At 35.1% G+C, this 27,279-nt stretch overlaps 1 protein-coding gene across 3 annotated transcripts in view; it reads left to right on the top strand.

Annotated features, from left to right (window-relative positions):
• Positions 1 to 25,573, top strand: part of LOC121378281 (myosin heavy chain, non-muscle-like) — a 70,632-nt gene extending 45,059 nt beyond the window's left edge. For all 3 annotated transcript variants that reach the window (XM_041506376.1, XM_041506374.1, XM_041506375.1), the window contains 21 exons: positions 1,254 to 1,368; positions 1,785 to 1,966; positions 2,264 to 2,455; positions 3,816 to 3,976; positions 5,385 to 5,493; positions 5,781 to 5,984; positions 6,644 to 6,792; positions 7,382 to 7,801; positions 9,610 to 9,754; positions 10,053 to 10,265; positions 11,248 to 11,712; positions 12,420 to 12,587; positions 14,205 to 14,317; positions 14,911 to 15,091; positions 15,539 to 15,751; positions 16,080 to 16,459; positions 16,963 to 17,086; positions 17,886 to 18,094; positions 19,719 to 19,827; positions 20,902 to 21,071; positions 21,307 to 25,573. In XM_041506376.1, the coding sequence (XP_041362310.1) occupies positions 1,254 to 1,368; positions 1,785 to 1,966; positions 2,264 to 2,455; positions 3,816 to 3,976; positions 5,385 to 5,493; positions 5,781 to 5,984; positions 6,644 to 6,792; positions 7,382 to 7,801; positions 9,610 to 9,754; positions 10,053 to 10,265; positions 11,248 to 11,712; positions 12,420 to 12,587; positions 14,205 to 14,317; positions 14,911 to 15,091; positions 15,539 to 15,751; positions 16,080 to 16,459; positions 16,963 to 17,086; positions 17,886 to 18,094; positions 19,719 to 19,827; positions 20,902 to 21,071; positions 21,307 to 21,421 (4,137 nt within the window). In that variant the 3' untranslated portion in view covers positions 21,422 to 25,573. The remainder of the gene's footprint in view (positions 1 to 1,253; positions 1,369 to 1,784; positions 1,967 to 2,263; positions 2,456 to 3,815; positions 3,977 to 5,384; positions 5,494 to 5,780; positions 5,985 to 6,643; positions 6,793 to 7,381; positions 7,802 to 9,609; positions 9,755 to 10,052; positions 10,266 to 11,247; positions 11,713 to 12,419; positions 12,588 to 14,204; positions 14,318 to 14,910; positions 15,092 to 15,538; positions 15,752 to 16,079; positions 16,460 to 16,962; positions 17,087 to 17,885; positions 18,095 to 19,718; positions 19,828 to 20,901; positions 21,072 to 21,306) is intronic.
• The last annotated feature ends 1,706 nt before the right edge of the window (positions 25,574 to 27,279 follow it).

Genomic DNA, 27,279 nt, shown 5'->3' with positions numbered 1-27,279 from the left:
CCACTTGTTAACTGTTCCTGTCATTGTTCTTTGATTAAAAAAATTCAGAATATGACCACCCCAGCCCTCCAGCCAGTCCCCAAGCACCCTACATTTCACAGGACCCTACAAAGTTCCCCAGATTTATAGTACAGTGTCATTTCCAATCCTGACAGAGGCTCAAAATTCATTTTGTTGCTTTAGAGGCAATCTTTGCTTCTCAAATTTTGATTGGGAGGCAAATGTTTGAAATGGAGAAGCAGTTCTAGAATGACCACTCCGAGAACCAGTCTAAATAGTTCACGATGTTTGCATCACTCGTTGTCGCTGAATTCTGATTTGAAAAACAGTAATCGACCAATGTAATCCGAATGAGTTTCGAGAATAATGTTGGTAGATAATTCTTCCATTATTGGTGTGCGCACCAATGTAAAATGGCCGCATCCACAATTTCGGTACAACGGTAGTAATGTTTTAAATATTTTAAGTTCTTCAATTAAAATGCGGAAAACGTGACAAACGCGAATCAAGAATTCTGGGATATAGTGGAAACAATTTTTAGAAATAAGATGGAAATCAAAAGCTGCTTGTGAAGCAGATTAGTGGAAAGCATTTTGTGTGTTTTTAGCAGCAATTGCCGCCTGCCAAATTCAAGCCTTGCTGAACAATTCAAACTCCGTATTCCCAGCAGTTTCACATATACAGCTAAATCTCTTATAATCCAATCTGTAAATACGCTTTTGTTATAAATGTTTGGATTGGTCCAAATAATATGTGACTTAATAAACTGACATTTATAACTAAATGAATCTCAATTTTGCACTGCTTTGCTTAGAAAACAAAAGATCTTTTCAGCTATTTTCTTTATATCTGGTTAATAAAATGACTCTTTATATGTTAGTCCTAAATGTTATATATAGTATTTAAAATTGTTTGTATTTGGCTACCAATGGTAAAAAAAACTAACCAAAGAAGGGGGATTCCTCTTTAAGGGCTTATTCCATGTATTAATTTTTTGAAGAAAGAGTGATTGTTAGCACTGAATCCTTTGATACATGTATAAACGGCTTCACGCTAATGCTGTTCATACAGTATGTAAAGCAGTTCTGCATTTCATACTTCATGAATGTGAGAAATTATCAATTTTAATTTATAAGTAAGGTTGATTATTTATGTACGTAAAACTTCATTTTATCAATGAGATTTTCCTGTTTATTTATTGGTAAATGCTGTTATGTGCTATTTGTGGTGTTTACTGTTTGTGTTGGCTACAGGTGAACTACAAGGCTGAGAAGTGGCTGTTGAAGAACATGGACCCGCTGAATGAGAATGTCGTGTCACTTATGCAGCAGTCGTCCGATCCATTCATTGTGCAAATCTGGAAGGATGGTAATTTTAATTTACTTTTTTCGATCTTTTTATGTGTTGTAAAAGCAATATTCAACACACTGGAATCTGTTTAATCAGAGAAAGTTAACGCACAGTAAGTGCAGTATCAGTCATCCATCTTGTCAATGTAAATAATTTATTTAATTATCTTAACACCTATTAGTTCTTCTCACAGATTTCTTTATGTGCAAAGTTCTTTGCTTCAGTTTTTGTTGTTTTGGGTGATTGGAGGTGGGGGGGGGGGGTGTGTTGGTTACGGTTGTACAGATTGTGCAAATGATTGTTTTATTTGCATGTACTGTATAAAATGAGTAGTATTTTTAAAGCAGTTCTGTATACTTTAGTTAAAACCAAGATGAAAATGCTTACTATGTAGTATGATACAGATGTTGACAAAATGTTGTTTCATCTTTCAGCCGAGATTGTTGGCATGGGTGCTGCTGCCGCTGTGGATACAATGTTCGGATCTCGAACAAGAAAAGGAATGTTCCGAACTGTGGGTCAGCTGTACAAGGAACAACTTGCCAAACTGATGGCAACGCTGAGAAACACAAACCCCAATTTTGTCCGATGTATCATTCCAAATCACGAGAAGAAGGTAATGTGTTCTTCACTTCATCTTTGTCCTGTGTAATTACATATATATGGAACTGACATAATCAAAATAAAGGCATCCCAAGTCGGTTTTCATCATCATTAATGGAGAATGAGCACTTTTTTATTTTACAAATTCAACCGTTTCTGTATAATGGATGCTTCAGAGGTTAAATGTACATAAATTGCATATAAATTTTTTTTAAAGAAAGCTTTCCCTGTTCTAGACCTTGTTTTGTTTTACAATTACATATTTGGTTATTGTTGGCATTTGTAAATAATTGTTTGTTAATTTGTACAGGCTGGCAAGATCGATTCGCCCCTTGTTCTCGACCAGCTGAGGTGCAACGGTGTTCTTGAAGGAATCCGTATTTGCCGACAAGGTTTCCCCAACAGGATCCTCTTCCAAGAGTTCAGACAGCGGTATGAAATTCTCACCCCCAATGCTGTCCCACGAGGTTTCATGGATGGAAGGAAAGCAGCTGAAAAAATGGTATACATTACAGTATTTTAATATTTTGAAGTGAAAACTATTTAGGTCACTTTATAGATGTCAATCACAAATTTGTATCAACTCTGACAATTTGCAATGCCGTGGTGTTCTCAATTTTCTGGGACATTTATTTTTCTATGCAACTTTCAATGTTCTGCCACTTTTCTTAATCATTAACCTCAAGGCCTTTTTACGACATACATTACTAGTTTCCTAACAGTCCAACCTGAGAGGACCTCAGATCCTGAAATTAACGAGTCCCTAAATTAATGCAAACGACGGTGGGCAGATTGAAATGTGACATTAAAATTAGTGCGAGTGGCCTCCCTTTGAAATATTAACTTTCTTAATAACACATGTCTGTGTACTTTTCAGTTAAATCCAAGTTTCAGGCGTCTTCAATAATATCAACTCACTAACGTGTCTGTGTACACATCATTTAACCTGTTTAGTCCCTACTGTTTTTAATGAGATCAACTCGCAGCATATTTTTGTGGCACTCATTTACGTAACGTGTAAAGTTACCTACATCTGGCAAAACATTAGAATACATTTACCATTACAACTGTATGCTAATAAAGTTGCAGGAAACTTGAACAGTAAAGACAAAGAAATGGTCCACCGCAATATTAGCATGCTATAAAACCCATTCATGTGCAATGGATCATGTCTGCTTTTGACATGTGGCCAAAGAACCTGCATTCATCACACGTGGCTGGCATCTTGCTGGACTATTGGACAATTAGTCTGTCTTGTCTACGATGACTTGTGCTCCAGTTGTTTTATAAATGTATTAGAATTTTAATCTTTGTTTGTTTTAATAGTGTGTAACACATAACTTGCTGAACTATTCGACAGTTAGTCTGTCTCGCCTATAACAAATTGTTTTCCAGTTCAATTTTATAAATATATTAGCAATTTAATATTTGTTTTTGTTTTAATAATGTGGGCACATATACAAAACATAAAAATAAATGTGTAATATTATTAATGCGAATATCACAAACTCGCATTTTTCGCATTAATATTATGATCACATTAATTTTAGGATCTACAGTATTTACCCATTTTTGGTAGATTGATAGCCAGATCGTTTGTTTTTCCTCAGAATTTATTCAAGGGCCATAACTAAAAAAAAAAGAGGAATTTATCCATGCTTGAGTTATAGCCTGAACTTAGAGGGCATGTATTGATTTGGCTGTACTTAGTGGTATGTGAAAGAGTCTAGTTGACGGTGAGGTCGGGGGCTGAACATCATGTAAGATACCAGAAATTGCCTATCTTCTACAAAGGGTTGGGATGGGGTGGATCTTTATTCTTGGACATTGATGGGAATTTTTGATGTAAAATTTCATTTCAGATACAAGCTCTGGAGCTGGATACCAACCTGTACCGTGTTGGTCAGAGCAAGATCTTCTTCCGTGCTGGGGTTCTGGCTCACCTGGAGGAGGAGAGGGACCTCAAGCTGACAGACATCATCATTCAGTTCCAGGCTCTGGCCAGAGGCCTCCTGGCTCGAAGGTAAAGTCTCTTTATAGCAGCCGTAATAGGGTTTACACGGTCTCCTGGTTCGAGGGTAAAGGGAAGTCTCTTTACAACAGCAGTTTTCAGGGTTTACAAGGCCAAAGGCCTTTCTTGAAAATTAAGTCTTTGTATAACAGCAGTAGTAGGGTTTACAAGAAAATGGGAAATGACGGGGGTGTGGCACAAATGGTCACAAGAAACGAGCACTTGTCATAGTGGCAGAGAAAGGAACATAGGCAAAGATGAACAGCTTTAGGGTACGCAAGCAAATGTTAATACCAGTGATTAGCAAGTAATAACCGTTAAAATGGATAAAAAATCACATCCCACAAAAATATTCAGAAAATAGTAGCAAGTATTTATTATTTACATTCTTTAAAATATATATTTATTGTATTGACAGTTTAACAAATGAATGAGTAATGGAAAATTTGTGGCAGTTTAAGTTGAACTACCAGTTACTAAATGAGATTAACATACATCTGCATCACAAAACCATTGAAAATCTGTCCACTACTTTTAAAGGGACATACCCTAGTTTTTAAACACTAAGGCATATTTCTTACTATTGATAACTGAAATCATAATTTACTTAGATTTTATGGTTTAGATTATCAATTTCCGTACATTCTAAGTGGTTTTGGTCATCCTGGTATTTTTAATATCACAAAATGCATTTTTCGTATTTTTAAAAACGCACGTGTGTCTGAGAAGTAACAGTTATGGAGTCGAGTTTTAGAAGGTATTTCACCATTACAAAGTCACATACTAATGTTTCACTCAATTGTAACTTTATCCAAATTTGTAGATTAACTAAACTTAGTGTTAATTTTCACAGGTTGAAACTAGGGTCTGTCCCTTTAATACTGTCGAGATGCATGTAAGCACTAAACTGCAACCAAAAAATCTGTGCACATAACATAAAACATATATGGTACTTTCATAGATAATTATTTATTGGTGAATTTTAAGTAGGGGAATTTCCTTGTAACTTTCCATTCCTAAAGAAATAATGGGATTCAGCCTCATTATTTTTCCAGAATGGAGAAATACTCATCCATTCCCCTATGTTTTTACCCAGACTAGTTGCTGAATATTTCTACTACCTGACGGAAATGTTAAATAAATCAACAATAAGATTATCTTATAATTTGCTATCATTAGTATTTTGCTGATCAGACATCTAATTAACTAAATTCTTTCAACCTTGCAATCTTGCAATGCAGGCACAACATTTTGCAAGGACAATGCAGTCTTGGTTAAGAGAGCTTTGTGAATAAGGCTCCTTGTTTTTCAATGTGTTTGTAATTATGTAAGTTTCCAATGTTTAAACAGATGTTTAAGAAAAATAGGCTTCATAAATTGGTCCAATGCAATTTTTATAATAAATAATTAATTACTGCAGGAACTATGTGAAGCGTCTACAACAGATCAATGCTATCCGTGTCATCCAGAGGAACTGTGCTGCTTATCTGAAACTGCGCAACTGGCAGTGGTGGAGATTGTTTACAAAGGTGTGTATATGCAGTTCTGCTGTTTCATTCCTTAATGTAGAAATGCACATAGAAAGAGGACAGTGAGTATTTTTCCCAATGAAAATGTTTGTTAAATTCATTTATATGTTGCAGTACTTCAATGCCAAAACCTTACTTTTGAGGACTTGTCACTTTACACCCATTGAAATCTGATTATTTTTTATTTAAAGATTCAACAAAAAGAAAAATAAGCATTCAATGATAGCATTTATTCTTTGTTCTCGAAACAATTATGTACTTACTTTTGTCTTTAACCTTATTTGTAGGTGAAACCGTTGTTGCAAGTAACTGGCCAGGAAGAGAAACAGAAGCAGATAGAAGAGGAGTTGAAGAAGGTGAAGGAAACGTATGACAAACAGAGGTCTGACCATGAGGAGATGGAGCGACGCTACGCCCAGACCATTGCGGAGAAGAATATCCTTGCTGAGCAGCTGCAGGCGGAGACGGAGTTGTGCCAGGAGGCGGAAGAGGTACGTTTGTAATGTCTTTCAGGGCTAACTCTGCTACTCGACAGATTCGCCAGTTGTGAATTTTACGATCAATTGGCGAATTTTATTTTAATTTCGCAAACAAATTTCATGTAATAATTGGTGTTTTGTAGGAAAATAACTGAGTTTTGTATGTTTTGCTCACCCAGAGCTAGCCCTGTCTTCAACCATGTTGGACTATTGCACCAACAAGAGAATTTTAATTCATATCACTTTTAAAATATCAAAAGTTTTTTTTAAATTTAAGAACAGTTTTAAACACTCCATTAAAAAAAAAAAAAAATCTGAAATCCTTTGTTCATACAATTAAAAATTAAAATTGAAATCCTATTATGAAACTTAATTGCAAATAAAAAATATCTGGTTACTATGCTTTGAAAAGTTAAATTTTTATCCAAGGATCAGAAAGCTATATTTATTTTTTGTAAGGTTGTTGGGTTTCATAAATAAAATTTCATCAAAACAGGAGTTTTTTTGTTTATAGGAAATTTAAATGTCTGTTTTGAAAAAAAAGGTAACATCTTATCATTCTTTTCCTAATGTAATTTGTTTCCATAATTGTTGATTATATTGACAATGTATTTATTGTGTATATATACATTATGATGTTAGTGTTTTAACAAATTATTTACATTATATAGTCTCGAGCTCGATTAGCGGCAAGAAAAGAAGAACTTGAGGATATGCTTCATGATTTGGAGGTACGGATTGAAGAGGAAGAAGACCAGGTCAATGCTATGATTGAAGATAAAAAGAAATTTCAACAGACCATACAGGATCTAGAGGATCAGTAAGTTACTAAAGAGATATTGTAATTTAGAGGGGAAAATCTCACAAATTTTTTCTGCAATCCTTAATTTTAGCACTAACCCAAAACTCTTGCTGTCCTTGATGTAAATCTCAAAAAAAAACCTGCTTTTTGAAAACCCTAGTACGTTTTAAAGTTTTTTGTCCAGTGTCATTACATTGTGTTTACATAAATATTGCTCTCTATCTAATGTAAACACACCTTTGGTTCTTGAGGTGTTTTTTATTGTGTTCATAAATATACAATGATAATCAATGTTTGTTGTTTTGTATACCCATCTTCAACTGGACCAATTATGGTATGGTTATTTCAGTATATCTATTCTTGTCTTGTTATGTTTGTATTAAAGTTTATTATTTTGCTATAGTACCAACTGGTATGATACATCAGTGTGTTCATATGCTAATTTTCAAGTATAATTGATAAAGTTTTGTTTTGGAAAACATTTTTTATTGCTTTTTTTTGCTTTTTTTTTACAAAATGGAAACCTTCAAGATTTTCCAATGTTTTTGTGTGTATGGGGTTTTTTTTGTGTACGTTTTTCTAAATTGGTACATCTGCTTGTTTTCAGACTAGAAGAGGAGGAACAGGCTAGACAGAAGTTACAGCTAGAGAAGGTGACTGCGGACTCGAAGATAAAGAAGCTGGAAGAGGACCTAGCCGTGCAGGATGACACGAACCAGCGTATGAGCAAGGAGAAGAAGCTGATGGAGGAGCGAATGAGTGACCTGCAGAACGAGCTGGTGCAGGAGGAGGAGAAGTCGAAACAGCTGGGCAAGCTGAAGAACAAGTACGAGGCCATCATAGCTGACCTGGAGGAGCGCCTCCGCAAGGAGCAGCAGGCGCGCCAGGAGCTGGAGAAGATCCGCCGCCGTCTCGAGATGGAGCTGGCCGATGCACGCGATCAGCTCAATGAGAAGAGAGAGCAGGTGGAGGAACTGCAGGCCCAGCTTGCCAAGAGGGAGGAAGAGGTGCAACAGGCACTGCAGAAGTAAGATCATAATCATCGTACAGTTGCTTGGAATAGTAATCAAATAGTAATGGTTATCTTAATCATCACACAGTTCCTTGGAATAGTAATCGGATAGTAATGGTTATCTTAATCATCGCACAGTTCCTTGGAATAGTAATCGGATAGTAATGGTTATCTTAATCATCGCACAGTTCCTTGGAATAGTAATCAAATAGTAATGGTTATCTTAATCATCGCACAGTTCCTTGGAATAGTAATCAAATAGTAATGGTTATCTTAATCATCGCATAGATCGCACAGTTCCTTGGAATAGTCATCAAATAGTAATGGTTATCTTAATCATCGTCATCAAATAGTAATGGTTATCTTAATCATCGCACAGTTGCTTGGAATAGTAATCAAATAGTAATGGTTATCTTAATTATCACACAGTTCCTTCGAATAGTAATCGGATAGTAATGGTTATCTTAATCATCGCATAGATCGCACAGTTCCTTGGAATAGTCATCAAATAGTAATGGTTATCTTAATCATCGTCATCAAATAGTAATGGTTATCTTAATCATCGCACAGTTCCTTGGAATAGTAATCGGATAGTAATGGTTATCTTAATCATCGCATAGATCGCACAGTTCCTTGGAATAGTCATCAAATAGTAATGGTTATCTTAATCATCGTCATCAAATAGTAATGGTTATCTTAATCATCGCACAGTTGCTTGGAATAGTAATCAAATAGTAATGGTTATCTTAATCATCGCACAGTTCCTTGGAATAGTTATCAAATAGTAATGGTTATCTTAATTATCACACAGTTCCTTGGAATAGTAATCAAATAGTAATGGTTATCTTAATCATCGCACAGTTCCTTGGAATAGTTATCAAATAGTAATGGTTATCTTAATTATCACACAGTTGCTTGGAATAGTAATCAAATAGTAATGGTTATCTTAATCATCGCACAGTTCCTTGGAATAGTTATCAAATAGTAATGGTTATCTTAATTATCACACAGTTCCTTGGAATAGTAATCAAATAGTAATGGTTATCTTAATCATCGCACAGTTCCTTGGAATAGTAATCGGATAGTAATGGTTATCTTAATCATCGCATAGATCGCACAGTTCCTTGGAATAGTTATCAAATAGTAATGGTTATCTTAATCATCGTCATCAAATAGTAATGGTTATCTTAATCATCGCACAGTTGCTTGGAATAGTAATCAAATAGTAATGGTTATCGTAATCATCGCACAGTTCCTTGGAATAGTAATCGGATAGTAATGGTTATCTTAATCATCGCACAGTTCCTTGGAATAGTTATCAAATAGTAATGGTTATCTTAATCATCGCACAGTTCCTTGGAATAGTTATCAAATAGTAATGGTTATCTTAATCATCGCACAGTTCCTTGGAATAGTAATCGGATAGTAATGGTTATCTTAATCATCACACAGTTCCTTGGAATAGTTATCAAATAGTAATGGTTATCTTAATCATCACACAGTTCCTTCGAATAGTAATCGGATAGTAATGGTTATCTTAATCATCGCACAGTTGCTTGGAATAGTCATTACATGGTAATGGTTATGCCCCGTACCAGTACAGAAAACAGGGCTCACCCTGTATAGTGCCAAATTAGCCAATTGCAGATTTTTATACAAAATGGCTACAGAATTTAGACTTTGGCTCATAAAATATTCCTCAAATAAATCACAAAAATGGATGTTCATCACAGTGAAAAAGTGTTATGCAGGACATTTAATTCCATGAAATTCATTTTTTGAAATGAAATCAATTTTTTTTCTGTTTTTGTTTGTGTTTAAAGGACTGATGAAGAATCTCTGGCGCGGTCCAGTATTAGTAAACAAGTGCGGGAACTCCAGAACCAGCTGCAAGAGCTGCACGAGGACTTGGACACTGAACGCGAGGCGCGTAACAAGGCGGAGAAACAGAAGCGGGATCTTAATGAGGTCAGAATTATTCATCACTTCTATTTATTGTAACGGGAACAGCTGATCTTAAAAACTGACAAAATGCTCATTAGAAATTATTATGTTAATGATTGATGTTGATGCTTAGAATCTTAATATTGTCAGGCATTATTCTACTTTAGTGTGGTATTTTTTGTAAAATAAAATAAAAATCTTAACTATATTTAAAAGAGTAAATGCTGACACATATTTTTAAAACTTGAAATTTAGGTGACCCGTGTGAAAGCTTATGCAATATTTTTTAATTTTCAAGGTTTTTTAAAAATTTATTTACTAGGAACTTGAAGCTCTGAAAACTGAATTTGAAGAGTCTTTGGACACAACTGCTGCTGTGACCGAATTGCGAAACAAGCGTGAACAGGAGGTGATGGAGTTGAAGAAGACTGAGGAACTGGAAAGACGTAAACATGAAGAGCAGATACAGGAGACCCGGCAGAAATACCAGGGACAGGTGGAACAGCTGAACGAAGAGCTAGAGAACCTAAGAAAGGTACATTCACTCCCTTTCACAGCTGGAACAAGTAGTCATTGGTGGCTCAGTAAAGATGGTTCTTAGCCAAGTAGTGGATTTTTTCAGGGTGTATTATTGCATATACAAGGATGGACAACCTCCAGATTTTTCTGACATTCTGTATTATTTGTGCCACCTGTCATTATTATTTATAGAAAAGCTAATATTAACCAACCTTCTTTTCAAGACACTAAAGTATTTAGTTTCTTTTCCCCCAATACCACTGTTTATCTATTATTCATAGGTTGTGCAAGATGCAAGATAAAATAAGAACAGAAAAGTAATGGGTAATTCAGTCCTTAATATTTCATTAAACTATTGTGGCTTCATTATTCATCTCACTGTCGTCATCCAATATGATGTCCTAACAAAATTTGTCTCTGTCTCTTGTATGTTTGTGGCTTCTTAATGTTTTAATTTGGCCTTTTTATGATTAATATGACTCCACCATTATTTTAATTTTGGTTCCCTTCCTATTTGTGCAGAATAAAATTTAACAAATATATAACAAACTGTTTTGTGAGTAACAAAAGATTAAAAAATGTTCATGGAATTACATCACTCTAAGTAATGTCAAATATAGTACAACTTAGAAGCTTCTAATTCCAAGGTCATAGCTACAAAATAATTCAAATTCTTTCCCAGATATTTATAGTAACACTTCATTCATTGAATATCATTATTATAAAACAAAAAATACCTGTAAGCATTTGCAGTCACTGAATATACTTTAAACCTTTTATTGATAATGGCATATAGTAACAGTTTTTACTGCTTCTACAAGGTTATTGTACACAATTAAGATATTTCCCCTTTTTTTTTAATTTAAAAATAAATTATAATAATTTTTAAATTGAAATACCTACTATTGTATCCACTGCAAACATGATTGATTAGGTTAGAGAAAACTAAATATATTTATTACAAATGGTTCAATGTTGCATCTGATTTTTATTGTTAGAGCAAAAACAGTCTGGAGAAGATGAAGAACACGCTGGAAGCTGAAAATCAAGATCTGGCAAGCGACTTGAAACAGGTCCAGCTTGCCAAACAGGAATCTGAACGCAAGCGAAAAGCTGGGGATCAACAGATTCAGGAGCTTACAATTCGTCTGCAAGAGCTGGATCGGAACAAAGGAGAGGTTTCCGACAAAGTGTCGAAAATGCAAACAGAGTTGGAGCAGACGTCGAGCCAGCTGGAGGTGGCCGACACGAAGGCGCTGCAGCTGTCTCAGAAGGTGTCCTCACTGGAGGCCCAGCTGGCAGACAACCAAGACGTACTGCAGGAGGAGACCAGGCAGAAGTTGGCCGCACAGTCGAAGCTCAGACAGGCCTTGGACGATCGTGATTCTATGGCTGAACGTCTCGAGGAAGAAGAGGAAAACAAGAAGACATTGCAGAAGCAACTTGCTGACCTCAATCAAAAGGTATACATCAGTTGTACAGTGCTCAGTTTCACATAATTTGAAAATGACTTGTATTGATATAATTTAGAAATAATATAGATGGACATAGTTTTGAAATAATGTGTTAATATCTAATGGAAATGGCATTGGTACTTCTTCTTTCTTGTGGAAATGTGAATAGATGCTATTTAACGATTTTCAAAAAGGGAATAAGTGATATGTATTTAACGATGCAGATTATCAATACTAATTTTCGAAAAAGGAATAAACAGTATATATCACCAAACAAACTAATTGCTATTAGTAAGGTTAGTTACATTTATATCTATTTTTAACTTTTGTACCATGTTATCGGCTCAATTGAAATAATAATTTGAATAATTTTATAGCATAGGGCAAATTTACAACTTTTATTGCCTACTACATGGTTTTTAATTTTATTTGTTGATAGAAGCATGAAAGAAAAGTGATTTTTGTGAACTTTTAAGTATCCTTGGCTAAATGTTATTGTTGCTCAAGAATAAATCGGAGTAATTAATGAATTCTTGAACATGGGTTACTTCTAGCATACACTTTGTATGCTTCATAGCTTTGGGACTTGTTTCTTGAAATATTCACCAAATAAAAAAGTTATTGTATGTCTACAGTGTTCCCCAGAAATTCATATGTAGAGAATAATTAGCAGTGTCTGTAATAACTAATAATTGCCTTTTGTAATTATCTGTTAGATTGTGGAGGTGAAGAAGAAGGCAGAGGCTGATGCTGCTAACAATGAGGCCCTGGAGGAGTTCAAGAAGAAGGCGGCACGTGACATGGACAACATCATGGCACAGCTGGAGGAAGCACATGCTCAGAATGAACGCGTTGACAAATCGCGCAAGAAGCTGCAAGCTGAGGTACGATATTTGGCAGTTCTGGTCATGCATTCATCATCAGTGTTATTTCCAAATAAATTTTGCCTTTTAAGAGCAGGCCTTTCCCCAGAATTTTTTTAAGGCGCTTACATTTTTAGCATCAGTATAACACAAAAACAGTCAAGTTTTTGCCTTCAATCCAGCTAGTCCATTGATGCAAACAACTATTGTTTTTCTACAAATTTACATCAAGATTTACTTCTATGTAATTGTATTGTTCAATGTCCGCAACGAAGCCTCTTGACACGTGGGTGTCAGCTGACTCTGAAGCGTGACGTATATTCGCGGCGAGAGCTTTCCTCAGTTCAGCCAACGAACGTTCTTCCTAACGTTCGTGAACTATTTGATTTGTGTCCGTCGTGTCCATTTGGTTTAACGTGAAGCGCACAAACCAGTGTAGCGAACATTTTGTTTTCTCTCGATCTGGCTGAACACAGCTCTTGGGATAGCCTATATGTCTTTCGGCCCTGAACTGACATATGTATTCAAATTGACACTCATTGTCGGTTTGTTTTTATTACTTTGGTTCAAAGACTTTACAAAGTTAAAATAACAAGTTAAGATCTTCCAGACATTGAATTACCGCCACATTGCTGTCATACATGTTGCATGCATGTCGTTAAAATTAATAACAGTGATTATTAAAATAAACAAACATAACGCCTACGCTGTATTCTGGATTTTCTCGTCGCGAGATCGCTATTACGCTAATTGAATATTTGGTATTATTATTATGTTTGAGCTGTCAGATAAATTATGTAACCGTTTGTTCACATTAGAAGATAGAAAATGGTTTAGCCAAAATTTTAGCCACTTGCACATTTTATTAGCCATTTTCAAAAAAATTATTTTTAATTGGTCAATGGCTAATTTGGCTACTGACAGCACGAGCCTTGGATGTTTTCAGTGTGTGGGAGTTTTGGGAAGGGGGTGTTAGGATAAAAATGATTGATTGCCAACTTAACTGTACTTTTAAAAAGTGCTTCACCTATCGTTTATTCAGTTAAATGTACAGTTGATTCTGTCAATGGGCATCTTTTTTTATCGGCCTTGAAGCTTGATTGCTTGGCACGGGAATCCCGTTATGCGTAAGCGCCATCCTGATGGATTAGCGGTCCCAGTAGATGTGGTAAAATTACTAAACACCAGTTATGAGCAGACGACTGGTCCATTGTTAGGTATTTAGGAAGTGTTTTACCTGTCATAGTAATTAGGTGTCCTTGATATACTGGTACACAAGTTGTTTGTAAGAGGTAGTTTACTGCCACACTCGTACTTGTAAAAATTGTTTTTCTAAAGCACGTCAAATCAAGGCGTAGCGGCAGTTGATTTAAGGCGCTTCCACGCCGTCAAAGTGCTTACTTTACGGAACAAGGCATGTTGGGCCGCTACGCCTAACGACCCTGGGGAAACCCCTGTAAGGGTAGGACATTTTTTTATTTTCTTGACACAACATTCTGAGTGAATATGGTAATCAAATTAGCTTGTTTTAATAATTTTATTAATTTTCACCTCATTACATTGAAAATGGAAATGTTTTTCTTTCTTTGAATTTATTCTCATTTTTCATTTTTAATAAAATTATGGTTTTCCTTTTAGGTGGAAGATTTAACTAATGAGTTGCAAAACCATCGTTCTAATGTCAGCCAGATGGAGAAGAAACAGAGGAAGTTTGATCAGATGTTGGCTGAAGAGAAGGCCATTTCTGAAAGGTGGGTTGCTTTTGGATTATGAGTTCTCCATAATTTTGGAAAGGCAAAGTTTACTCATTCAGTGCCTACTCGTGGTTATCTGCCCCTAGTCAGGGATACAAAATAATTACAGATGTAATTTTATAATATAATTCACTGAAGGTAATCTTTACATAATGGAACTGTGTACTAATCCTATATTATACAAAGTATAGCATTTATCAAACAGAATTTTAAACACAGTTATAAATAAGGGAGAGGAAAAATTTAGACGAAGATTTAACCATGGAGGTGACTGGGATTTAGCTCAGTCAGTTGAGTGCTCGCCTGAGGTGTTTACATCACAGGATCGAATCACCTCGGTGGACCCATTCAACTGAATGGGGTTTTTCTCGTTCCAACCAGTGCACCACAACTGTTCAAAGGCCGTGATATGTGCTTTTCTGTCTGGGAAAGTGCATATAAAAGATCCCTTGCTGCAAATGAAAAAATATAGCAGGTTTCCTCTGATGACTATGAGTCATAATTATTAAATGTTTGACGTCCAAAAGCCGTTAATTAATTGATCAGTGTGCTCTAGTGGTGGTGTTAATAATGGCTTCTTTTTTCTTTAGACTTGGAATAGAACGAGATAACATTGAGAGAGAAAGTCGGGAGAAAGAGACTAAGATTCTGAACATGAACCGTGACCTGGAAGATATACGAGACAGACTGGAACAGTCGGAGCGCCAGCGTCAGTCACAGGCCAGGGAGTTGGATGATCTTGTGGCCTCTAGAGACGGAGTTGGCAAAAGTGTAAGACTAATACCGTTTATTTTCCATGTGTCTGTCATATGTGAAGCACCAAATTTCAAACAGTAATCCCTCTGTAGAAATATTTTAGCTACTATTAAAAATCTTGTCCCTTTTTATTCCTTTTTTTTTTTTGAAAGTACACAAATTTAAAGATTTTGTTCTTTTTAAATTTTTGTTAAGATTCCATGAATGCTAACTAGAGAAATTAAAAAAAAACATTTTGCAAAAAACTCCCATAAATATGCTATTTTTAGAAGTATGTTTTCTGCAATACACTGTACAAATTCAGTAATCCTAAATTGGGACATGTTAAAACATGTTCATTACTTCTGTTAAATAATTTAACATTTTGACAGTCATTAAGCTACCTTCCTTAGGAGCACATGATTGTCAAGTAATCTGTTATATTGTATTAATATGTTTTGGATAATATGGTTTCCCTTGCAGGTTCATGACCTTGAGAAGGCTAAGCGTGCCCTTGAGCAGCAGGTAGAGGAGCAGCGCACTCAGATCGAGGAGCTGGAGGACGAGCTGCAGGCAACGGAGGATGCCAAACTCCGCCTGGAAGTGAACATGCAGGCACTGAAGGCTCAGTACGACCGCGACATGCAGGGTCGCGAAGACCTCGTTGAAGAAGCAAAGAAAACACTCTTTAGACAGGTATGTTGTAGTCCACTGAAATCACTCTTTAGACAGGTAGGTTGTAGTCCACTGAAAACACTCTTTAGACCGTTAGGTTGTAGCCCACTGAAAACATTTAGACAGGTAGGTTGTAGTGTAGTCCACTGAAAACACTCTTTAGACAGGTAGGTTGTAGTGTAGTCCACTGAAAACACTCTTTAGACAGGTAGGTTGTAGTCCACTGAAAACTCTTTAGACAGGTAGGTTGTAGCCCACTGATACTGAAATAAATGTCTTTAATATGTATTAGATAATGTTAAAAAATAATTTAGAATTTTTATTGATTTGCTCTGTACTAATCTTCCAGCTGCGTGAGATGGAAGCTGAACTTGAGGATGAGCGCAAGCAGCGTGCGGCAGCAGTGAGTGCGCGTAACAAACTGCTGGGTGACCTGAAGGAGATGGAGGGCCAGCTGGAGATGGCCAACAAGGTGAAGGAGGATGCGGTCAAGCAGTACAAGCGCATCCAGGCCCAGATGAAGGAACTTCAGCGCGAACTCGACGACGCCAGGCTGGCCCGCGACGAAATGGTACAGTCCTTCAAGGACAATGAAAAGAAGACAAAAAATCTGGAGGCCGAGTTGCTGAGGCTGCAGGAAGAGCTGGCGGCTGCAGAACGGGCTAGGCGTGCCGCTGAGAATGATCGGGACGAACTCGCAGAGGAAATAACTGGATTCGCCAATGCTAAGTGAGTGCTTTTATGAAAATGTGCACTTAGTTTATTTGTCTGAGATAGCTTTTTTTTATCTGTTACATATTTCTTCACAGAATTTCTCCTTTAATAATAATAATTTGGAGTTGATTATTCCGAGTCTGGCAATCCCAAAAGGTCGCTATATAATAACCAAATAGCGAGAAATGTGTAACCATTTATGACTCATTTAGCTGACTATCATAGTGTATATTTATGTGGGTTATGACTGTTTTGATTATAATCATTATTAAACTCCAAAACATGCTCTCTCCTTTTACTCATTGTTAGTTGTAGTACAGTTTAAATACAATTTTCCTATAAAATGTTTATCAGTAAATAATTGTGTGCATCCAAGTGCTTATGTGACTGGCCCAACTTGCAAATTAAACAAAAAGTGCACACCCTGTTCCAAGTCGGGTAACTATGAACCTTGTCATTGTCTCTTTACCTGTGATGTTGGATATTATTATTTTTACTATTACTCTTTTTGTATTAAGGCTTGCACTCATAGAGGAAAAACGTCGCCTTGAGTCACGCATCAATGAACTCGAAGATGAACTTGAGGATGAAAACACCAATGCTGAGTTGGCAGCTGACAAAGCACGCAAAGCAGTGTTAGCGGTATGAGCACCTCAGTTAATTAGACCTTGTAATTATACTGTTAAAACTGAGCAGTGTTAGGGGTATGAGCACCTCAGTTAATTAGACCTTGTAATTATACTGTTAAAACTGAGCAGTGTTAGGGGTATGAGCACCTCAGTTAATTAGACCTTGTAATTATACTGTTAAAACTGAGCAGTGTTAGCGGTATGAGCACCTCAGTTAATTAGACCTTGTAATTATACTGTTAAAACTAACAAAAAATGGAACATTTGGTTCAGTATCACACTAGTTGCTAATCATGCTAATGAAAATTTTCAAAAAACAAGTTGTTCCTTATAAAATTTAATCGGCTACTGTCAGATTCTGTTTTATCAAAGTTTAATTCTGCAAGGGCCAAAATACATGGAAAACCAACATTAAATTTTTTAACTCATACCTCAGTAAAATAAATTAATAATTAACACTTAAATTAAACTATATAATAATTAGAGTACTGGTATTAATTAATAACAAAATTAAATTTGAATAACTTGTTAACATTTCTAGTTACAGTACATGAGTGACTCATTATAAGCAACACTGTTTATAGTTATACATTTTTATTATCCAGGCTAGGGATTTTCGAAGCTATCTTAGCACTACAAAATCGTAAAACCATCGTAGGTTGTGATGTCACTACAGCACACGCTATAGTGACATCATAGCTTATGATGGTTTTACGATTTTGTTGTGCTAAGATAGCTTCCAAAATATTGGCCCATGATCTTCAGTGCATCTTTATTGTTCGTATTTAATTTTGGTCACTTGTATTTGATAGATGGATCAGATGAGTACCGAGCTGGCATCCGAGCGATCCGTGTCTCAGAAGCTTGAGAATCAGAAACTGGCATTGGAGCGCCAGAACAAGGAAATGCGAGACAAGCTGGCCGAGCTAGAGGGCCAGAGTCGAGCTCGCACCAAGGCGATCATCGCGGCTCTCGAGAGCAAGGTGGTGAACCTGGAGGAGCAGCTGGAGATAGAGGCAAAGTAGGGTCATTTCTACAGACACTGATTGACATTTAACTTGTGCTTTTGAGTACTAGATTCATGTGGGGAAATGTGCTTTAAAAATTAATCTTTATCAGCTGGAGATAGAGGCAAAGTAGGGTCATTTCTACACACACTGATTGACATTTAACTTGTGCTTTTGAGTACTAGATTCATGTGGGGAAATGTGCTTTAAAAATTAATCTTTATCAGCTGGAGATAGAGGCAAAGTAGGGTCATTTCTACACACACTGATTGACATTTAACTTGTGCTTTTGAGTACTAGATTCATGTGGGGAAATGTGCTTTAAAAATTAATCTTTATCAGCTGGAGATAGAGGCAAAGTAGGGTCATTTCTACACACACTGATTGACATTTAACTTGTGCTTTTGAGTACTAGATTCATGTGGGGAAATGTGCTTTAAAAATTAATCTTTATCAGCTGGAGATAGAGGCAAAGTAGGGTCATTTCTACACACACTGATTGACATTTAACTTGTGCTTTTGAGTACTAGATTCATGTGGGGAAATGTGCTTTAAAAATTAATCTTTATCAGCTGGAGATAGAGGCAAAGTAGGGTCATTTCTACACACACTGATTGACATTTAACTTGTGCTTTTGAGTACTAGATTCATGTGGGGAAATGTGCTTTAAAAATTAATCTTTATCAGCTGGAGATAGAGGCAAAGTAGGGTCATTTCTACACACACTGATTGACATTTAACTTGTGCTTTTGAGTACTAGATTCATGTGGGGAAATGTGCTTTAAAAATTAATCTTTATCAGCTGGAGATAGAGGCAAAGTAGGGTCATTTCTACACACACTGATTGACATTTAACTTGTGCTTTTGAGTACTAGATTCATGTGGGGAAATGTGCTTTAAAAATTAATCTTTATCAGCTGGAGATAGAGGCAAAGTAGGGTCATTTCTACACACACTGATTGACATTTAACTTGTGCTTTTGAGTACTAGATTCATGTGGGGAAATGTGCTTTAAAAATTAATCTTTATCAGCTGGAGATAGAGCCAAAGTAGGGTCATTTCTACACACAGTTATTGCCATTTGACTTGTGCTTTTGAGTTGAAGATACATGGGGGAAAATGTGCTTTAAAAATTAATCTTTATCAGCTGAAGATGAAAGGAATGTATGTTCATTTGTAGACCGTTATTGCCATTTAACTTGTGGTCTTGAGGAACTTGTGTACTGTATTAGATTCATGTGGGAAAGTGCTTTAAAAGATGAATCTTCATCAATTGGAGATGTAATTTAATATGTTATTTACAAGCAATTGAACAAATATATTTCTGAGATTCTTTCTTAAAAAAAAAATTCTTTAATAATATGAATCTTCATCAGTGGACCTTTTGTATACAAATGACTTATCAAAAGCATTTGGAATGTGCTGTTTTGTTTGTAATAAAATGTATTAAATAATGTTCATTCACTGTCCATCATTGAAATCTGTAATAAAATAAGCCATTAGTAATTTTGGTGGTGGTATTAGTTGCAGATTTTTCTTTTTGTCTTTAATATTTTCATTATGTGTCTTTATTATAGACTGTAATATTTAACAAAACATTATTTTTAAAAATCTACTTTATTTCTCTCTTTTTTTCAGGGAGCGTTCAATGCTGCAGCGCACAAGTCGCAAACTGGAGAAGAAACTCAAGGAACTTGTACTACAAGCCGAGGATGAGCGTCGCCATGCCGATCAGTACAAGGAACAGGTATAGGATGATGACTTTATATGTCACTTCAATTTTAGCTAACCGCCAAACTGTGAAATATGAAGTGGCAGTTGTTACCATGTATTCATGGCTAACATCAATATGTTATGGGTGCATGTGTGTTTATTTAAGACGCAGATGGGGGTGGGTTTGGGTGGGTAAGAGAGGGAGGCAACATAAAAAGAGATTGATACTGTCTAATATTTTATTACTCGTTATACTCATTACATCACTATTCACATAAATGCTTCATTATTTGAATGGTTTCCTTATAATTAAATTTGAAAAATATTTTTTTGGTTCTTGAACAGTAATGCTCAATAAGACAAAGTACCAATATAAAGTTTATATGACATTATTTTTATGTTGCCCATTGGGCTATTTCTCATTCCAGCCTGTGCACCATGACTGGTATATCAAAGACGGTGGTATGTGCTATCCTGTATGTGGGATGGTGAATATAAAAGATCATAGCTACCAATGGAAAAATGTAGCAGGTTTCCTCTTTAAGATTATATGTCTGATTACCAATGTTTGACATCCAGTAGCCGATTATTAATAAATCAATGTTCTCTAGTGTGTCAGTAAAGAAAACAAACTTTAACTTTAGTTTGAGATTCATCAAGAAATTAACAAAATTGTGTTACTGCGGCTGGACCAATGTGGTGTCATTAGATTGGAATGAATAAAAGATCAATTTAATTATTCACTGTTGTCACTGATGGAAAGAAAGAAAGAAATGTTTTATTTAACGACGAACTCAGCACATTTTATTTACGGTTATATGCCGTTACGGCCCACACAGATATTGAGAGAGGAAACCCGCTGTCGCCACTTCATGGGCTACTCTTTCCGATTAGCAGCAAGGGATCTTTTATATGCACCATCCCACAGACAGGGTAGTACATACCACAGCCTTTGATATACAAGTCGTGGTGCATTGGCTGGAACGAGAAATAGCCCAATGAGCCAACCGACTGGGATCGATCCCAGACTTGACCGTGCATCGAGTGAGCGCTTTACCACTGGGTTACGTCCCACCCCTCACTGATGGTTACTGTGACTGAATTTCAGGTTGACAAGATGACGAACCGGGTGAAAGCTTTGAAACGTCAGGTGGATGAGGGAGAGGAAGAGATAGCGCGTCTGAATGCACAGAAACGCAAACTGCAGCGCGATATTGATGAACAGCTGGAGGCTAATGAAGTTGTAACCAGAGAAGTTAATCAATTAAGGAAATTCAGGTAATATGCAGATGTAGTTGTAACAAGAGAAGTTAATCAGTTGCAAAATAAAAATTCCTATTGTGTTGGTAAATAAATACGCCTTTGGCACTACAATTTTTTTTTTTTTTTTATAGTATCCCGAAATTCATTACAAACTTAAACATGGATTTTAACCAGATAATCATTATATCTATTTCATACTTAAACCCAGTTAATAGTGGATTAATAAAAGGTTTGTGTTCATCTTTTGTAGACCATCCACTGCGACCAGTAGATCTGCACGTGGGCTCATAGCATCAATAAGGAGTCAGGCGGCAGAGGAGGAAGATGGGCCAGAAGATGCAGAGCAGAACCAAGCAGAAACCTGAACATTAACACCATAACCAGTCAAAAGCCTGCATCTGTATATCAGAATTCAACCAATCAGAAACCTTTTCAGAACCAGCATAGTTCATACATACATATTATATATATATATATATTAAACTGATGTTAGCGATGTAAGTGCTGGCACACTGTAGTTGTCTATATTATGCATCATATTTGCTATTATGTTATGCTACAACCAATGAACCATGACAGGTTTTTCTTGGTTGCAGTGCTGCTGTTAGGAAACTTATACATTCTAGTTAATCTTTTCATTGCTATATAAAATACAATTTTGTTGATTATTTTTTTAATGCTGTGCTTATTTTTACATACTAGGCATTTTTTGGATCTTGTATCTGCAGACATCAGTGTGAAGGCTTCCATCTGGGACTGTTATACAAACTATAACATTCTGCACAATTGTGTTGTATTTGGTGCTGTTTCCAACATATCAAATGAAATATCAAAAAACTTGCCATTAGCTGTTTACCAGTGAAAAAAAAAAAAAACCTTCAGCTGTTTGGCGTATATTTTATAATAATTTTGGTATATATAGGGAATTTGTGCAGGAGGAAAAGTGATATCAGAGAAATGTAAAAAATATAGGGTGCTGTTACCTGACCATTCCAATTGCAGTCTAGCTTGATATTTCAGTTTTACATTGTTACTTTGTTTTTTTCCCACTGTTGCAAAACCAGCAGTGAATTTCTTACTTCAGTAATCTCCTTGTCTTCTCATTTTGCAAAATACATACTGATTTCAGTCTCAAATTTAATCTGTCATTTAGATGTTCATAATTATAAAACCCAGGTTTTTTATTTTAAAAATAAATTCTACCGACTAGGCTTGACATATTTTTATGAGTCGGTAAATTACATAATGTTAAACATAACTAGTTTAATTGCCCTAGTATTTGTTGGTTAACATTTGAAATTGAATTCTAACGATGCAAAATGCATTATCACCACCTCTGATATCAGTGTAACCACACCAACAAGATAGTATCCGTGTGTGTGTACTTAAATTGACAGGATACAAAAAATTATCTTTTTCTTTTTTTCTTTTTTTTTAAAAATGATATAAAGGATTATTGAATTCATAAAAAGCTTTGTAAAGTTAAACAAATGAATGTACAAATAGTTCTTGAATTGTGGAATGTTTATGTTTGAGAAAGTATTAAAACCATCTTTTTGAATTTCTCAAGAGTGACATCTATACAATTGAATGAGGGGCTCTTCATCGCAATTGGTAAAAGACTTTAAAAATGTCCAATGTTGCTTCAGGTGTATATATCCTGATTTATTTAGCCATTATTAGGTGTTATACTTCCTACCTGTTGTATAGTCTTTGTAATTGTTTTGTTTTTAATTTCTCACTGTAATGTATTAGTAATGAAAATGGAATATTGGCATGGTATCTGTTGCCTTAATCACCAGTGCAGTCTTTCGGAACGTTGAAACATTTTCTTTTTAAATGTCTCATTCTTCAACGGGTCACACAGGGATCGTTTTTATATTTTATATAATATACGTATATTGAAAAAGTAAGAAAATTTACATTTTAAAATAAATGATGGTTTAATGTTTTTGTTAACATGAACATTGGTCAGATCCTTGGATCAAATCTTATAACCTCATCAACATATTCCACTGCTTGCAAAACATCTTTTAGATGTTCAGATTCAGATCAGCCACACATTGATCCTGTAATAGTATGGAATTAGTATAATACTATTGTGGATAATTTAACAGTCCAGAAAATGCAAGATGGTCATTCACTTTTTCAGAATTTTGACGTAAAGTGACATTTGTTTTTCTATTACAATTTTTTTTCCCCCCTCCCATTTTCTTTTTTCAAATATTCAATACCATCCATTTATAGCAGGCAAACAAACTATGCTTTGTTTTGCAAGAGACAGGTGAGGTTTAATCATTAAAGTGGAGGACACTACCATGTAGTAATAATATTTAAAGAGTTGGCCAGTAGAAGATGCACTTATTCAAAATTTGGATGCAGTGCATTAAAAATTACACATGCTTTGAAACAGTGGTTGTGTAATTTTATTATATGGCGACACTGTTACGGACTGAAAATTGCATAATAAAACCAGTTAAAACTACAGTATGAGGAGTGAAATGCTGGAATATTTATTAACACTTGTTTCTTACTTGTTCTGTGTTTCCTGTAGTGGCTTGTACATGGACAGATTATTGTTTCACCGAGAATATTTTCTCTTTTTTATTTTCTTTCTATAAGTCTTTGTCTCTTTTAATGGCTGTAGTCTAACGTGCTGGGCTGGCATTAAACATTCCTCTGTTGTTTTCACAATTTCTTTCTCTTTTTTTTTTCTCTTTTTTTAAAAGGTATTTGCTATATGGTAATCATTCTTTAAAATAATTATCCATTTTGATGCTTTTGTTTTTGAGAAGATTAATTTTTATTAAAATAATAAAATATAACCTATTAGCAGTATGTATTATTATTTAATAGTGCTTATACACACTAACTTGTTTGTAACTAAATGACACAAAATGTGATTGCAATTCTCAGTTGCCACTATTGTAAGGTAGACAATTATGCATTTTTGTTCCAGTTTTGCTGTCTCTGTTTCTCTGTTGTACTGTGAGTTAACTCATTATTATTAAGTAAGTCGATCCCTGGAAAATAACAGCCCTCCATCTACTAATCATGGATGCAATTTGGTGTTGTCGTGATTGGGTATATTTGTCAAATCTATAGTCCATTTGTTATGTCCATAGTATGTCAGCCTTTATGTGTGGGTGGGATCTTGTTTTTTTTCTCAGCAAGTTTTAAAAATACAAAATGTATTATTTTTGCTGTAATTTGAAAATGTTTTGTTTAAATAAAGCAGTTTTTTATTGTAATAAATGCATCTTTCATGTAAAAATCAAAAATCGTAGTGGTCACTCATTTTATTAGGACCACAAATGCAAGTGTAGTTTTTAACATGTTTTATATATATATATATATATATATATATATATATATATATATATATATATATATATATATATATATATAACTTTCAGAATAGTATTTGAAGTAATTGTAATATTTAAAAAAAAGGATATAACTTTTTACATCTATACAATATGGAGTAATTAAAATTAAAATAATCAGTATCTACTGAAGAAAAACATATTTGGGACCTCAGATTTTCTTTTTATATAATACTTAATTGTTTTAAAGTCGGAATAATTAAATAGACAAAACATTCCAAGTTTTATGTGCTTAAATTAATAAGTAAAAATTGCTTTTCTTTTTTTTCTTCTTCTTAAGGTCATATTATGGTTATAGTTGTCAGTACATCCATCCATAAACTTTTTGTTTCTGGAGCACATCTATCTTATCAATTCATATAGGATCATCAAACCTTGTATGCAAGTACAATTTGGGATGGTTGTGTATTGCATACCATAACTAGGTCACTGTGACCTATTTCAAATTAAAAGAAATACTTGTCCAGGCTTTGGATGGTGGTGTGTTGCATACCATAACAAGGTCACCATGACCTACTTTGACGGGCATATGTACCTCATTGGAAATGAAGTTGATTTTTAATTTTTGGTTTAACTGAAAAAAATTGCACTGTAGTGGTTGAACAAAAAACTTAACGCAAAAAAAATTCAAAAAAATCAAGGGAATTAGATTACGGTTTTCAGCAATAAGATATTGGTCATAATCTTGTTGTAATGTTTTCTTAGTTATATAAGAGATGTTTGATGAATTTGAAGTGGAACAATGCTTTTCTGTAATTGTACATAGAAATGTACCTAATGTGAAAGGATGGGATGAGAAAAAAACTACATATTTTTGTATATTTTTACGGAAAAGAGTTGATGGTAGTTACAGAATTTATAGCTACAGTGATGGGAACAAATGCTGTTTGTGTTCTTGATGGAGAAAGGCTGATGTCACATGTGATACTTGAATGCTTTTCACAAAGAATGGGATCAAATTGTTACAGTATATCATATATATTTTGATGATAAAACCTAGTATAATTATAGCTATGATTATGCATTTATTTACGAACAATTGTATATCTGTTTTGAAATTGATGGATTCTAGCAATCATATACGCTTGGCTGACATAAAAAAAAAATTGAATAAATGATTTAAAAAAATCATTAAAGAGTTTTGCATTTTATATGAACTACATCATTGTTATATGTATCTACATTTTTTAGATTTATTCTATAAAATATGGCCTTCACAGCCTATCACTTTTTCTAAACTTAGGGGTTGGACATATCTCAGTGGTTCAGCACTTGCTTGATGCGTGATACATCTAGGATCGATTCCTGTCGGTGGGCCCATTGGGCTATTTCTTGTTCCAGCCAGTGCTCCACAACTGGTGTAACAAAGGTCATGGTATGTACTATCCTGTCTGTGGGATGGTGAATATAAAAGATCCATTGCTGTTTATCGAAGAGTAGCCCATGAAGTGGTGACAGCGGGTTTCCTGTCAATATCTGTGTGATTCTTAACCATGTGTCTGATGCCATATAACTAAATAAAATGTGTTGAGTGCGTCGTTAAATAAAACATTTCCTCCCTTTCTTTTCTAAATTTACTTTCCTTCAGTAAAAAAAATCTTGAATTAGGTTTACAACACATTCATAAATATTGTGTGTTTACCAATGCTTGGATCATTGTACCAAACTTAGAATTGTGGCTTCTCTTCAACTGCAACATATTTCAATATGGAAATACTGCACTAAAATAAGAATATGGTTTACCATATAAATGAAATAATACACCGATCCAATGTGAGATAGTTTTTGATTGGGTGCTTTTTTTTTCAGTTTGCTGTAGTCCATTTTAAAATCCATCTCAATTGCTTCTATACAGATTTGAATAAAACCATGTGTTCATTACCAAGGCAGATGGAGCATTTTACAGTTTTTCCAATATAATGGAAAATTGGATCATTCCAATTACTATAAATTGGGGTGGGTGGGTGCATGTGTATAAATTCCACATCATTTGGCGCCCAATCTCTATTATATCATATAACATACATTGCAGATCCCAAACAGTTTGTAAAATTTACATGTGGCAAAAGGTCTAAGATGTGTATTTGTGAGAGAAAAAAAGGTTGAAATATCAATCCAGTTTACTGTATTAGTGGATATAAATCATTGTGCAACAAATTCAAGTCAGGGCTACATTTTATTAGAAAATAACTGGTATTCTGCCATTTTTTAAAGTTTAATAGATAATTTGGTGAAACTTTGTGTTAACCGAGAGCTAGCACTGCAAGTAATGACAGTATTTTACTCCTTGGGTCTCACTACAGGGAATATTTTCACAACAATTGCATGTATTTGTCCGTTGATTCCTGTGTATTTCAGTTTAAACATGGGTGTTCTGATCTATGATAAAAGATGCATTGAATTTTACTTTCGCTGAATTTGTGCCATTTCAGGCGTTGTTCAAATCTTTATTTTTGTTTTCAATGTATTAAGTGGGGGAGCATGACCCGACCCCCACTAAAAACTTTGCATGCCATATTCTAGACCCTCCACTATCACATTCTCCTGCACAAATGCCTTATTTTTATTTTAGATCATAAAAATAACTGGCATTAATACAACTTAAACCTTACCATGTATTCGAAACTTTGAACCCGGCCTCGTCGCACCAAAACGGGGGAAACCGTCGATGGTCTCGTGTAATGTGTTTAACGAGTCCAGATTCTCACTTTGGACTTCTTGGATAGGCGTGGTCGCGTCTGGCGACGTCGAAATGAACGCCAAGCAAACGTCAACTTCAGGCCACATGACAGATTTGGTGGTGGTTCAGTTATGATGTGAGGTAGCATCACTATGAG

The sequence above is a fragment of the Gigantopelta aegis genome, chromosome 8 (assembly GCF_016097555.1).
Source record: "Gigantopelta aegis isolate Gae_Host chromosome 8, Gae_host_genome, whole genome shotgun sequence".
NCBI lineage: Eukaryota > Metazoa > Mollusca > Gastropoda > Neomphalida > Peltospiridae > Gigantopelta > Gigantopelta aegis.
This window is presented reverse-complemented; position numbering and strand designations above follow the sequence as displayed.